General features: G+C 52.8%; 1 protein-coding gene across 1 annotated transcript in view; it reads left to right on the plus strand.

Annotated features, from left to right (window-relative positions):
* The first annotated feature begins 3408 nt into the window (after positions 1-3408).
* The window catches only part of ACSBG1 (acyl-CoA synthetase bubblegum family member 1), a 41476-nt gene continuing 29904 nt past the window's right edge, over positions 3409-14980 (plus strand). Inside the window, exons 1-3 of the mRNA XM_023741665.1 lie at positions 3409-3500; positions 6805-6903; positions 7938-8038. Coding sequence (XP_023597433.1) covers positions 3451-3500; positions 6805-6903; positions 7938-8038 — 250 coding nt within the window. The 5' untranslated portion in view covers positions 3409-3450. The remainder of the gene's footprint in view (positions 3501-6804; positions 6904-7937; positions 8039-14980) is intronic.

A 14980-nucleotide genomic window follows, 5' to 3' on the forward strand; every position in this document is an offset into this window, starting at 1 on the left:
ATCTCTTGAAGTGAGGACATTTTTACCACCACCACCACCACCTCCCACCTACATCACCTCCAGTGCTAGTTCCAATCATGAACATCACTGCTCGGTCCTCATCAGAAGAGTTGGGAGGAGGAGGAGAGGAACAATTCTATCCTTAACTTTTTAGGACAGAGGAGAGGTCTGCATTCCTTTCTGGGATTCACCAGGACTGGGGTTGTTAATATAGCATGGGCTTCTGAAGCCCCATACCAGTTACCAGTTGCTGTCGAATCAACTCCAACTCATGGCAACCGCATGTGTTTCAGAGTAGAACTGCACTCCATAAGGTTTTCTGGGTAAATTTTTGGCAGTAGATCACCAGGCCTTTCTTCTGAGGTACCTCTGGGTGGACTCAAACCTCCAAACTTTCAGTTAGCAGCCCAACGTGTTAACCACGTGCACCACCCAGGGACTCCCCAAAGCCCTACAGGGACCCTAAAACAGCACAAGAGTGTCTGAGTGCAGAAGTGAATTGTTGGAGGTCAAGGGTAGGGCTTCCAGAAGGTTGTCAAAGGAGCTCATGACTCATCAGAGGCTCAGGACTAGTGCCCCAGTGCCAGAGGAGGGACAGAGAGGCATTCTGGAATTGTCAGGGCATCCTGAGGTGGCATGGACAAGTATCCCTGGGAAAAGAGGCTTTTATGGAATTGGAATTTGGTGAAGGGTAGAATTTTCTGGAAGTTGGGGGTGCTGGCATTGACTTATGTAAAGACCTGGGTTTATAACCTACCAGCTCAGTGTGGCAACCAGCTGTCTTCTGGCGGGGTGAGTGTCTTTGAACAACCCCCTACCCCATCTCTGTCCCTGAGCCCTGCCCCTTGGCCTTAAAATTGGGGCTTAAACCAAGAGACAGAAAGAGCCACATAAAACAGAGACTCCATCAGCCTGAGACCAGAAGAAACGCCCTGATGGGGAACACAACAGAGAGTCCCTGATGGAGCAGGAGAAAAGTGGGGTTCAGAACTCAAATTCTGGTAAAAAGACCAGACTTAATGGTCTGAGACTGGAGCGACCCCGGAAGACATGGCCCCCAGACTCTCTGTTAGCCCAAAACTAAAACCGTTCTGGAAGCCAACTCTTCAGGCAAAGATTAGACTGGACTATGGGACATAAAATGATACTCGTGAAGAGTGCACGTCTTAGCTGAAATAGATACATGAGACTAAATGGGCAGCTCCTGTCTGGAGGTGAGATGAGAAGGCAGAGAGGGTCAGGAGCTGGTTGAATGGACACGGGAAATCCAGGCTGGAAAGGAGGAATGTGCTGTCACAGTATAGGGAGAGCAACTAGAGTCGCATAGCAATGTGTGTATAAATGTTTGTATAAGAAACTAACTTGAACTGTAAACTTTCACTTAAAGCACAGTTAAAAAAAAAAAGGAAAAAAAATCGAGGCTTAAAATTGCCCCCTAACAGCAGGCAGGGCAATTCCCCACCCATCTCCCGCCAGACGCAGCTGGGATTTTGGAGGCCTTGGTTCAGATGATAACTGAGGCCGAGGGCGTAGGTGAGCTCTCCAGGGAGAAGAGAAGGGGCAAGAGGTGGGCAGAGCAGCAAGGATGGCACTCAGGGAACTTTGGGGTGGGGTGGGGAGGCAGCAGCATGGTGGGTAGGGAGGGCGCTTCTAGGGAGCAGGTTTTAGAAGATGCTGGTGGGGGCCTGCTTTCTCTGGAGTGGAGGGGACATTAGAGGACAAAGGGCAAGGTGCAGGGACAATTTTTTACCGTGGAATAGGGGCTCTCAAGGGAGAGGGGGCCGAGATGGAATGGTTAGCTGAGTTTTGGGATACAAGTAATGGGTAAATCTAGTTGCAAGGTAGCCTGGCTTCAGAGCTGGCCACGGTAACCTGGGTTTAAAATGCTAGCTCTGCCACTTGTTGGCTGCATGACACTAAGCAAGTCTAAAGCTCTCGGAGTCCTTCACCTCATGTGGAAAATGAGACTGTTAATAAAACCTAAGTTATAGAGCGTTGTGAGGATGCAAGGAGACAACACACGTGAGCACTTAGCACAGTTAACAAAGGTGTAGAGGACAGAACTTCCCGCCCATCCCCGGGGGGCCCAGGGCTGGCTCCCAAGCAGAGTGCCCAGCGGCAGGAGTGTCTCCTGTGGAGCGTCTGCCAAGGATGGCAGCCAACCCCCTACCTCTCCACCCTGCACAGGCAGCTCCCCTTCCTGCCTCCCGCCCCTCTTTATGTAAGAGTCATGCAGATAGGCAGTTGGGGCAAGTGCCATGTGGGTCAGAGGTTCCTGGGGCCACACCTCACCGGCAGCCTCAGGGCAGGCTGGGGCGGGCCCCCATCCACACCCAGTCCCACTACCTTAACCTCGGAAAACTGGGGCACCGTCAGTGGCTGGCTCCCACACTCAATGCCTTAGCTGTGCGAGCAAAGGGGAGGCTGAGCCCCGTGCCTGCCAGCTGCAAGAAGGAGGACAAGGAGGACCCTGAGGCAGCCAGACCCTCCTAAGCACACCCTCTGCTGTGAGTCCCCTGTGGGGGGGGTCTGTAAGTCGGGAATGGGGAGAGAGCTGTCAGGGGCCTTATCTTTGAGGTGAGACAGTCCCTGAAGCATGAAGAGAGGTGAGGGGTGTGGGGTCTGCTTGCGGGCTAATGGAGAGGCCGGTGCCGAATCAGCGCTGCAGCAGGTGCTGCTGTTGGGAGCACCCTTCTGTGCAGACGGATTGGCCAGTGTAGCCAGGAGCTGGGGCTTGGAGGAGGCACTGCTCTGCTTCCTGTTGGGTTTTTAGGATACAGGGAAGTGCTCAGGTAATCCCTCCATTGAGAACCTTCTCCAGCCTTCTGGGAGGAAGGTTCTCCTTGTGACCTTCCTCTGAGCAGAGAGGGGTGAGAACAAGAATGAGTGACAGTGGGGTGGTGAATGGTGGCCAGGGGTCTTTCCCAAGCAGTAGCCCTGGAAATGTGGCTTATTTGCTCATCCTGGGGAGTTATTGGCGCTGGGGAGTAGAAAGACCAGAGACCCCAGGGAGCTGCCTCCTTGGTGGTATGTGTTGTTCTTGTCCCAGTGTGGGTTTCCAACTCATAGCGATCCTACAGGACAGAGTAGAACTGTCCCACAGGGTTTCCAAGGAGCACCTGGTGGATTCGAACCACCAACCTTTCGGTTAGCAGCTGTAGCTCTTAACCACTACATCACCAGGGTTTCCAGTGTGGGTTTAGGAGGCAATAAGTTGCATCCGGTGCCCAGCCCCAGGAGCTGTGAGTCATGCCCAGGAAGGAGGGCAACTGCCCCTTGCCCAGTCTGGCCAGGGGCATGACTCACGCTGTGCCTCTGTTGCAGGGCAGTTTGGTGGAGCTGGGCCTCTCTGGGCCGACGCAGCTCTCCCGGGGGTTGATGTGATACTTCCTCTGAGGTTCTCCCTCTCTCCCGGGTGAGCGCGCGGAGTGCGGCCAACCCCCAGGTACCATGCCAGAGGCGCTGCTGCTCAGGTCTGCCAGCTCCGTCCTGAGGACTGTGTAAGGCACCAGGATCCCGCCCTCCTCCCCGACTCCCAGCCCCTATCCTGCCCCCCAAGGAGAGTACCAGGGCTTGATACCACACCCAGACCCCGGAACTGGGTTTGGGATTTTTCATCCCACTGAGGCCCCTTCCCAATCTCCTCAAAGAATCTTGCCTCTTCTCACTCCCTGAAAGACCCATGAGAGCTGCCAGTAACAATGATGAGAGCTGACTATGTACTAAGCACTTTTCATGTGTCATCTGATCTCAGAAAACTGAGGTTCAGAGAAGTACAGTCACTACCCAAGGTCACATAGCTAGTAAAGTGAGTTGAACCCAGGCAGGCAAACTCTGGTGAACCTCAGTGCTATGTTGTTTCAAGAAAGCATTAGTTGAACACCTACTGCATACAGAATGGTGGCCTGGCTGCTGAGGGCTGAATGAGAAGAAAGAGCAACAGAAATAAATAGGAGACGGGTCCCTGTCCTTGAAAGGCTCACAGGCAAAATGAGGGTACCCCCCAACTGCACATACATGGAGACAACTTGAGAAGGGTTAGGTCCAACCAACATTTATTGGGCTCCAACTGTGTGTCTCAGGAATACTCATGGTCAGAGGACAGAGGTGAATGAGGCATGACCCTTGCTCTCAAGGAGCTTCCCAAGCCATGTGTGGCCTTCAAAGCCCAAGCCTGAATGTCTGAGGGCCATGATGTGAGAAGGTGTTGGGGGGGGGGTAATCCAGGAGGGCTTCCTGAAGGAGGAGTTGAAGAAGGCATGGGAGGCTCTGTCTTTAAACTGATTCCCATCAGCTCCTCTGGCAAGATAGTGTTGCAGAAAGAGGGGTAAGGAAAAGAGCAAGCAACCAAAAGATGGTTAAGAAAAAGGGAAAGTGCAGATCCCCCTACCCTACCTCACACGTACTTGCTCAAACATGTCTGTTGAGTGTTTTCTTTCTCCCCATGCTACTCAGTAGACAGTAAAGACGTTTTTCCGTGAAAGTAGGGCAAGGTGCTTACAGTGAGTGTGAGTTGGAGGTGAGAACAGATCCTTGTCCTCATCAAGAAGCTTATAGGAGCTTCTTCCTCCTAGGAGTTAGAAAGACAGGTGCAAGTCAGCCTCCTCTGAAAAGTCCCCCACCCTTATTGTCATACTATTATGTCAAGTGACTTATGCCACTGGGACCATAGCCAATTTCTGGAATACTAGATTCCGGGAAGAGCCTAATCTTCTAGAGTGACAGAGATAATACATTAATCACCTTCAACAGGCTCATTATGATCCTGATGACAGTAGTAGCACCTCACCTGTTGGGTCACTTACTGGCCACCTGACCTTCCCAGAATAGCAGCAAGAATCAGAGGAGAGGCCCAAAATGCTTTAGAGAAGTCAAAGCAGAGAGTCGTGTCTGCCCCCTATCCCCCCCCGCCCCCACCACCAAAAAAAAAGAAAAACTCAGGTGCTCTTCTTTGAGGAAAACATTATAGGTTCCCTTTTGGAATCCACCTTCTCTGATATAACCTATAATTCTACCCAGCTTGGTTATCTAGCTTGGTTATCTTACGCCTAAGTATGACCCCAAAAGAAACTGCAAATTAGAAGGGAGATAAGTTGCTAGAGGCCAGCACACTGACTGCCAAGAAGTGACTGCTGATAATGCAAGATAAGACTCAAAAATTAAAAGAACAGCCACCAGCAACAATGACTAACTGTAAGAACTCAGGCAGTAGCCACACTGGGCAGGGACCAGCAGCCTTAGGTGTGCAGCAGATTGGCTCTGTTCTGTCTCACACGCCAGGCCAGTAACGTGTGTTACCAGTCATAACCCCTAGAGAGCAGGCAAAAGTGACAGAGAGGTTCAGCACACTTGTTTCAGATGATGGGGAAGTGTGGCACCCCCTTAACCCGTTACCAGTGAGTAGGTTCCAGCTCATAGCGACCCTATAGGACAGGGTAGAACTGCCTCATAGGGTTTCCAAGGCTGTAATCTTTACAGAAGCAGACTGCCACATCTTTCTACCTCGGAGCACCTGGTGGGTTGGAGCCACCAAACTTTCGGTTAGCAGCCGTGCACTTAACCACTGAGCCACTAGGGCTCCTTGGTATCCCCTTAGAGGGGCTAAATCTCAAAAGCTCTAGCATGTGGAAGGGCGAGCTTAGCCTATTTGGAAAATTAGATTTCAGCCCAGTTTGACATTCTGTTAATTAGACACCCAATATTATTTAGGCAAAGGACATAGAGAGTTGAATAAGCCCCTCCAGGAGCCATCTACAAGGATAAATGAAGTATCCCCATCACACTGAGTACGGCCGACAGTCAGAGTTCTCCCTCTCATTGAAAGGAGGAAGAAGGACAGAGAAGGGGAGTTGAGTGAGCACAGTATCTGGGAACTATGAGACTTATTCTTGCAGTGGGGTACAAGACACCCCAGAAAAGGCCCCTGCAAGGGAGAAGGAGCTTCAAGCAGCATCATCCTCCCTATAAATAGAAGGTTCTAATCATGATGCTCACACTTTGCCCTGGGCTTCCTTAGGGGTTGGCTTTTCATTTAGTCTTTGTCCAGCTGTTTTAAAACCACAACCAGTTTACAGAAGTTTTATTAGGTGAGGGGAATGCTGCTGGTACTTTTTAACGGTGAGGATTTAAAAACAGACTTGTTCATGAGGAAGCAGTTAAGACTGTGGAAGATTACAGCCAACGACGGCCTTGGCTAACTTGGGGGTGGTTGGCCAGCTAGTGATTTCAAAGGCTGATCAGCTTTAAGCACTGGGTTTGTCCTGGGGTTGGAGCTCCTTCTTTGAGAACAAAGGCCCAGATGGAGCTGGACCCAGGGGGACATAGTCCTCCTCCTTTGCAGTGAGGTCTCCCTGACATTCCCAATGTGGGACCCCGAGCCTTATTGTGTGTGTGTGTGTGTCCCCTCAGCTGCCTGGCATTGCCTGAGCCCAGAACTCAGGGGTCGATTGGTAGCATACAGTCTTCTTTGTTCCCAAGTGGAGGCAGCTTCTACCAGACAACCCAAGCTAGTAATGGCAGGAACCGATGATCCGAAGTCAGCAGGGCAAACTCCACAACCTTCAGAACCCTCTGTTTCTCTCTGCCCGGCACAGTAGCCTTTACCCCAGAAGCATGCTTTGTCATCTTTGCAGTCCTTCCGGCAAACTCCGGAGCAGGTAGCCATAGCAACAGAAAGACTGCTCCAGCCCTGTGCTCACAACGTTCCCAAGAAAGGGGCCAGCTCAGCCCCACACTTATCCCCCTTCTCCCCATCCCCCTCCTTGCATAACCTCATGATATCTTTTGCTTTAAAACCAATCTCAGGTTCTTAAGCAGACTGTCACCATGTGGGCCTGGGTGTGTTCGCAAATTTGGTTTGAACCTGCTGTACCAACAAGAAGTAAGGCCGAATGTGAGAAGCAGGTAACTGACCCAGCTGCCTGGGAACTGAGCAGAGATAGGGCTAACCTCACCCTGACAGAAGGGACTCCCTGGAGCCAGGGCCCTGCCCTCAAGGCTGCCACTACCAGCTGTACAGGTTGTGCATGGCACAACTCCAGCAGACTCAGTTTACATAGTTGACTGTGAGCTATGTATAATGCTGCCGCCCTGCTGAGTCCCGAGGTGTGCACCAGTACCCATCTGCTCATCCACGCAGGGGTTGAATTCTGGCCAGTTGAATCGGTGCTGAGGAGCCGAGAGACCAAGTTGATAAAGAGGCCCAGTAACACCATTGTCCACGGGTCATCAAGCCTGGGAGGCAAAGCGAATTTGGGCAAGGGATGAAGGCAGATGGCACTGAAGCACAGGTTTCCCCGGTCCCGTGTCTGTGCTCTTCATGGACTGAGAGAAGGGCCTCATTTGCGGGCCTGCTTAGGGTCCCTGAGAGCCCTACGAATGCCCTAGGCCCCACCCTGAGTTTCTGAGCATGGCTGTTCTCTGTGCCTGAGTTATGGTGGGTATGGGATGCGGGTAGGGGGCTCTCTTCCCAACCCTTAAAAATCTACATTCTATGGGGTAGTGCTCAGAGCCCTCCACTGCCTAAGGCCAACCCCTTCCTCATCCAGATGGGGACACTGAGGCCCAGAGAGAGGCATGAACTTGCCCTGAGTCACACAGCCAATGAGAGCAAAGCAGGACTTGATTTTTCTTACTGGACCCACAGAGGGCTTCCATGGCCCTGCCTTAGGACCTGCAGGGAGAGGCTGGGGAGGGGGCAGGTTAGGGACTCAACCCAGGGAACCAAGGGACTGTCCCTTACTTTAGCCCCTGCAACTACCGAGATCTTGTCTCCTGGCCCCAGCTGGGACTCCTCTGCGAATGGTCCCAAGAGCCTGCAGGAGGCAGACCTACCAGTGTCACCCCTCAGCGGGTGCTGAGATGTATGCCAGGCCAGAGCCCAGGAGCCCAGGCCAGTCTACCAGGTTCTAACAAATGCTTTCTCCCTCCCCCACCAGCTCTCTGACTGACAGGCAGACGATCTCCAAAGAGTCCCTAAGCCATGCTCTCGTTCACTCCTCCCCAGAGAAGGCAAACGACACCCAGTTGGATTGTCCAGGTGAGCCCGCTGGGAGGCTGCTGGGGCGGGATGGGCAGGACTGGAGAGCTCAGCTGTGATGGGTATGGTGAAGGGGGCTGCTGGGAGGCTACAAGTCCAGGTAGAAACAAGCTGACAAGCTACAGGCCAGGACTGTGGGGAGGGGCAAATGGAAGTCCACTGATCGCCATGTCCCTGGGCTCCACCAGGCCAATTTCTTCATCACTGTCACCCCCACTGCCACGGTGCCATCCGGGCCAGGCATGATAGAAGATCAGTGGGGGAAGAGTTCTTCTTCAAGAAAGTTGGGGAGGAGAGGGACCAGAGAGAGGGAGACAGCTCAGACCTCATCCAGGGCCAGGCCATAGGTACTTGGGATCTTCCCCTGGGGTTACTGAAGGATGGAAGGAAGCCCAGATAAGCAATGTCTTAGGGGATTAGCCTGTGAACTTGGGACAAAAGGCAGGCAGGCAGGTGGAGACTAGTAGTGTTTGTTTTGGGGACTTTAATAATGACACTGGCAGATAATTGCACAGAGTTAGCATTTACCCTGAAGAGTTATCAAAACGATGATAATAATGCAGCTTTTGTTGTTTTATTGGCTGTACAACAATATTGTAGCAATAACAGAAGTAAAAACACAAAAAAAGAAACAAAAAGTGCTCAGCACCCAGGGTCATTGCCTTCTGTAGCTGTGCTGTCCTTGGGCTGTACGTTGTTACCTCTTATCTCTGGCCTCTGGGAACAGAGAGCTTCCCCCAAGTTGCTGGTCTTCCTGATTGTGAATTTCTCCGCCGCAGACTCCTCCTCAGAGTAGACACGCTGTGACCCTCCTGACTGCCCCTACTCCCTTGGGCGTTTGGGTGGGAGCTAGTTGGGGGAGATGATGAGTCGGCTGATGGGTGTTGAGGTATGAGGGTACTGGACAGGAGTTTTGCAGAATGTTCTTCAGTTTGAGTATGCCTTGTGTTTTCCTCATGGTTAGGCAGGGGTTGTGGGTTTGGGAAGGTCCCTGGGTGATACAAACAGTTGTGCTCAACTACTGACCTTAAAGGTCGGTGGTTTCCACCCACCCAGCAGCACCATGGAAGAAAGGCCTGGCAATCTGCTTCTGTAAAGATTACAGCAAGAAAATCCTATGGAGCAGTTCTCTGTACATGTGGGGTTGCCGTGAGTCTGAATCGACTTGATGGCAATGGGTATGGTTTGGTTTGGATGGGTTTGGGGGAGTAGATGGTAGTGTTTGAGGTGGGACTAACTAGGGAGGAAGGAGTTGGAGGAGGCCAGTGCCAGGGGACAGGAGGAGAAGGGATCGGACCTTTGCTCTTAGTTTTCCTCACTCAGCTTTCTCAGCGGGGCCCAGAGGTGGGGAGAAGAAAGCCTGGTGTGAGGTCAGGGACAGAGTCAGCACCTCTCTCCCCTGTCACGAGCATTCTCTTGGGCTGCAGGGTGAGAAGCAGGGCAAAGGTCACTATGCCAGTTCTCAGTCAGGAAACTGAAGCGTAAAAGGACGCTCAGCCCAGGCTCCAAGTACTCTGTTCCCTCAGCCACCTAGTTCCTTGGAGACCAAGTTTCCAATCCACTCACCGCAGCTTCTCTTCCTCTGCCCTCAGACAGCTGCCCCTGTCCTAGCTAAGTCTCAAGGGACGTAGCCTGAGGGGGTGGGGGTGTGCTTTCCGGGGGTGAGGCTATTTCTCATGCCCCTCCTCAGAGATAAAAGAGAAGGAATGGGGTCAAGGAGAGGGACAACTGGTTTCTGAGGGGAAGGGTTTGAAAGGCACCAGCGGGGGCCGGGCAATCTTCCACTTGCTGCGTCACCACGGGTCATCCTACTAGCTCTCTTGGGCTGTTTTCTCAGATTGTATAACCCCTTCTCTGCTGTGCTCAAAAAGCCACTGTCAGACCCAGAGGGCTCATGCACAGTGACGCCCTGGAGTGGGGAAGTTCTGAGCATGGCCATGGCATTGGTAGTTCTTGAGATTAGAGGGGCGGGAAGGGAGCAAATGTGGGAGAAGCTCCGTGTCCCCCAGAGCCCCAGAAAGGCCTCTGGTGTCACCAGGGAGGAACAAGTCATCCCCAGCCCTGTGGGCTTCCGTTGTTTAATCTGCTTGGCTGTCTCTGGCAGCCCTGCAGCTGTGGGCACTCAGAATGGGCAGGTTTTAAACAGGTCGGCCGGAGCCCCTGGGTGGTGCAAATAGTTGATGTGCTTGGCTGCTAAATGAAAGGTTGGAGGTTTGAGTCCACCCAGAGGTACCTCAGAAGAAAGACTTGGCGATCTACTTCCAAAAAATCATCCATTGAGAATCCTATGGAGAACAGTTCTACTCTAACCCTCATGGGGTCATCGTGAGTCAGAGTGGACTTGAAGGCAACTGGTTAGGTTAGGTTAAACAAGTAGGGTAGGTAACCACAGAGAGGGTCCCATCAGAGGGGGCTGGAGCAGGGCCAGCTAAGCATCCCAGGGCTGCGGGGCACTGGATTTAATGGAGAGGCGGAGAAAGTGTAGGCAACTGAGGGGGAGGTGGCAAGGCCACCACTGTCTTGTTCATCAGGACTTTGGGAAGCAGGGCAGGGACAGCCAGGCTGGCTGTGAGCTGGAACCAGGTAGGGTAGGGTGGGACTCCCTCCTTCCATCCATCCTGTGTGTGGAGGGGGCTGCTGGAGGTGTTGAGATGGAAGCACCTTCTTTCCCGCCCTCAAAGAGCTTGAGTCTGGGGCAGGCAGGACCTGGGTGAAGGGCACAGAGTCCAGCCAAGGAAGGAAGGCCCACTATCTGGGGACCATGGGGCCTTCCAAGGTGATGAGCACCTCAGTTGGCCTCAGAACCTTAAGTCCCCTCTGGGGCTCGGTCCAGTGGTCTGCCCTTGGTGATAAGGAGGAAGGGACAGTCCTGGAGGGGCTGAAGGAGCCTCCTGGCACCACTGCTGTTAGCAGGCACCCAGAGCAGGTGCCCTCAAGGGGCCCCAGGCACTGCCCAGAGCATTGCCAGGCAGGCCTCGTGAGCACCCACAGGCCTCATGTGGTCCATACCCTGCCCAGCTCCATCTCTTGAGGCCCCCAGTGACCCTGGGGGTGAAAGGAGGTCTTTGGAATGGAGCTGCTGTGAGATCCAGGTTCAGCATGGATTGAGTGCCCACTGTATGCCAGGCCTCGAGCCGAGGCTTGGAATCCTTTAGCTCGTTGACTCTGTAGCAGCCCCGGAAGCCGTAAGCTCTAGACTCCATAGGAGAGAGGAGACTTGGGCAGCTTCTTGTTGGGAGGGGCCTCAAAGCTGTCCCTTCACAAAGCACTTTTCATAAGATTGAGAGAAGTTAGCTATTCATGTCAAAGACTGTTGGGGGGGCGGGGTTGTAGGATTATGAGAGGGGTTAGGTTAGAGCACACTCTCCCCACACATCTGCCCCCTTAAGGAGAGCAAACTTGAGTTGAACTTAGCATGTGCTAGGCTCCGTGCTAAGGGCTGCTATTTTATCTTCACAGCAGCCTTGTGGTGTAGCCCCTTCTATCTTTCCCACTGGATAAAGGAAACCGGCCACACTGCCCCTTTGGGACCTAGACAGCATTGTGCACAGTGTGGTCCCCTCCAGGCCTGGCCCCAAGGCTGGGCCTGCCCCCTGCCTCATACCTACCTAACTGCTGAGCCGGCAGTACATCTGCGAGCTCTTGGAGTTTTGCCTACCAGGATCAGGGTTCACCCTGGAACTCTCAGAGGCACTGGGCCTCCTTCTAGAGTTCCCAGAAGTTTGTGGGTCCCCAGGCTCTGGTCTTCAGGCTGGGCACTGAGCTGCCCAGATGGCTGTGCTCCCTGGGGCAGCACCCCACTCCCCAAATTGGGCCACAGAGCTGCCATTCTGACCTCCACACAAAGGCAGCTTTGTCGCAAGCCTGGAGAAACTTTTCTTTCTAGACCTTTCTAGGTTAAGCATGAACCCCAGCTGGAAAAGGGCAGCTTCAAGACTGCAAGGAAAGGGTGGGAATCCAGGGAGAGCAGGCTCTGGGGATGGAGCTAGTGGGGGTGCTGGCCAGGGCCTGTTCCTCACCTCCACTCTTCCTATGAAATGTCCACACCCACTGGGCAGCTCTCGGCTTCAGGTTGGGGTCAAGGGATTTGCTGGGCTCCTCTGTCCCTCACTCTCTACCCTTCCCAGATGTTCCAATGGCATGGGTGGTGTGCCAGGCTGGAACTGTGAGCTGGGGAGGCAGAAGAGAGACTGATACGACCCCTGTCCTCAGGGAGCTCACAGCCTGAGGCTGGGAAGAAAGAAGAGGCCCGAGGGCCTTTGGGAGGCAAAGGACTTGCTACCACTTCAGCCCCTGGTGGAGAGTGGGTGTGGAGGAAGGTCAAAAAATCCAGGGGCCAGAGGAAATTAGTATAGGTGGTTCAGAATGGCCTCAGTCCCTCATCTGTGAAATGGGAACAGGTATAATGCATGCCCTGTGGCCGAGAACAGTGGAGCTCTGTAGTCCTTGGAGAAATCTTTTCCCCATCAAAATGTTCAGTCCTGCCAAGTTACAAGTGTGTATCAGGCCCATCTCTGTCCCCAAGGTGCCGACCACATATGTGTGCAAGACTCATCCCAAAATGGCTTGGGGACAGCATCAGGCAGCTGGGGTCCAGCCCTGGGTGTGCCCCTGAAGCAGTGCAGGCAGAGGGAAGCAGATCTCACCAGGGCTGAGAAGTCTCAGGGAATTCCTGGAGGAAAGGCACCCCCCATAGGAATGGGTCCCTGGCTGAAACCCCAGCAACCTAGGTGCCTCCTGCCTCTGTTTGGGCATGGCTGTCGATGGGGCTTCAGACATTGCTTGAGTGTCCTCTACCTGGATCTGACCAGTCCCCTCCCAAGGCACTGCCTGTAAGGGGCAGGTCTGGGGCAGCTCTGCCCTAGTCGCTCCAGGCCAGGATGCTCGGATTTCCTCTATCAGATCTCTCATCTCTCCAGCTGGTGGACCCTGCCAGAGTTTCCTGTGTCTCCTGAGCTCGCCTACCACAGGGCTGGGGAAAGCCCATTGCCAGCCCTGCCACCCCTACTCATCCAGGCCTAGACAAGTGGAATCTTGCAGGGACAAGATAAAAAGACCAAAACAATGGCCAGGAAGGAGCTCATAGAGACCATCTTGTCCATCTCAATCATAACTGAGATGGGGAAACTGAGGCTGTACTGCAGGGCCAGAGCTCAGGGCTCCTGGCCGTCAGGTGAGAAGGCTGGAGAGGGCCAGCAGCTGCAGGGGCTCTCCTCTGGACTCGTTGCTGGCTGCCAGGAGGCCTCACACACAGCGGAGCTAAAATCACTGGCATTTTCCCTGGTGGATTCAAACTGCCAACGTTCTGGTTAGCAGACGTAGCTCTTAACCACTACACCACCAGGGTTTCCAAGGACACCACAGAGATGGTAATATACAGATTGTGGGAAATTCCACAGGAAAATGATCTAGTTTTTTTCAACAAATACATTGGGGAAAAAAAAAAACATATAGGGGAAATCTATACATTAAAAGAGGCTTAAAATTCATATCAACTCACTGAGAGACCAAGTTACTGGGCCAAGGGCTGGGGACCATGGTCTTGGGGGACTTCTAGCTCAATTGGCACAGTATAGTTTATAAAGAAAATGTTCTATACCTGACTGTGGTGAGTAGCAGCTGGGGTCTTAAAAGCCTGTGGGTGGCCATCTAAGATACATCTACTAGTCCCATCCTGGCTGGAGCAAAGCAGAATGAAGAAAACCAAAGACACAAGGGAAAGATTAGCCCAAAGAACTAATGGACCACAACTACCACAGCCTCCACCAGACTGAGCCCAGAATAACTAGATGGTGCCTGGCTACCACCACTGACTGCTCTGACAGGGATCACAATACAGGGTCCTGGGCTGAGTGGGAGAAAAATGTACAACAAAATTAAAATTCAAAAACAAAAAAAAAGACCAGACTGGCAGGTCTGACAGAGACTGGAGAAACCCCAAGAGTATGGCCCCCAGATACTCTTTTAACTCAGTACAGAAGTCACTCCTGAGGTTCACTCCTCAGCCAAAGATTAGGCCCTACAGGGCATGTGAGGAATATGCTTCGTAGTTCAATCGTGAATACGAGACTAAATGGGCACACTAGCCCGAAAGCAAAGACAAGAAGGCAGGAAGTGACAGGAAAACTGGACAAATGGAAACAGGGAACGCAGGGTGGAGAAGGGGAGAGTGTTGACACATTGCAGGGGTGGCAACCAATGTCACAAAACAATTTGTGTATTAATTGTTTAATGAGAAACTAATTTGCTCTGTAAACTTTCACTTAAAGCACAATTTAAAAAAACAAAAAAGATTCATATCAACCAAAAAAAAAAAAAAATCCCGGGTGTTTTGGCAGGTACATTCTGTACCACTCTGCCAAGCTCCTGATAGACTGTTCTGTCCCAAGCCTTGCCCTTATCTTGTGTCACGTACTGAGGCCACCGTGACCCCTTCCTCTGATGTATCCCCAAGAGTGGCTGACATGGAGCTGACCAGGCCCAGAGACCCTCAGCAAACCGTCCTTGTGTGGAGATGGGGGCCCTCCCAGGCCTGGTCCCAGATTGACTTTTGGGGGAGGGGGCTGTGGGATCCAGGTGCCCTGAGGGAGCGTTCTTGGAGAGAGATCTGTCCCACTCCTGAAAATCACCTTTCCCTCAGGACCAGGGTTTCTCTCCATCTGAACAATGAGCTCCATTCCTACTGCCTGTTCCCACAGACTACAGAAAACACCATGGGCCTCCCCCTCTGCTCTCACATGTTTTCTCCTTCCCAGCTAACTGAGAGTGACTTCCTCTGCTGTTCAGATGCCTTTATCCCAGAGCTCCAGAGAACACAGCTCCCAGCCTGCCCGGCAGCCCCCAGCATAATGGGCAGATTGATAAGATACAGGCCAGGGTCAGGCCAAAACTAGTGGCGACATGAGGGGGAGGAGGACAGGGACAGACAGACAACAGAAAGTG

Source organism: Trichechus manatus, unplaced genomic scaffold, assembly GCF_000243295.1.
Source record: "Trichechus manatus latirostris isolate Lorelei unplaced genomic scaffold, TriManLat1.0 scaffold00186, whole genome shotgun sequence".
NCBI classification, from domain to species: domain Eukaryota; kingdom Metazoa; phylum Chordata; class Mammalia; order Sirenia; family Trichechidae; genus Trichechus; species Trichechus manatus.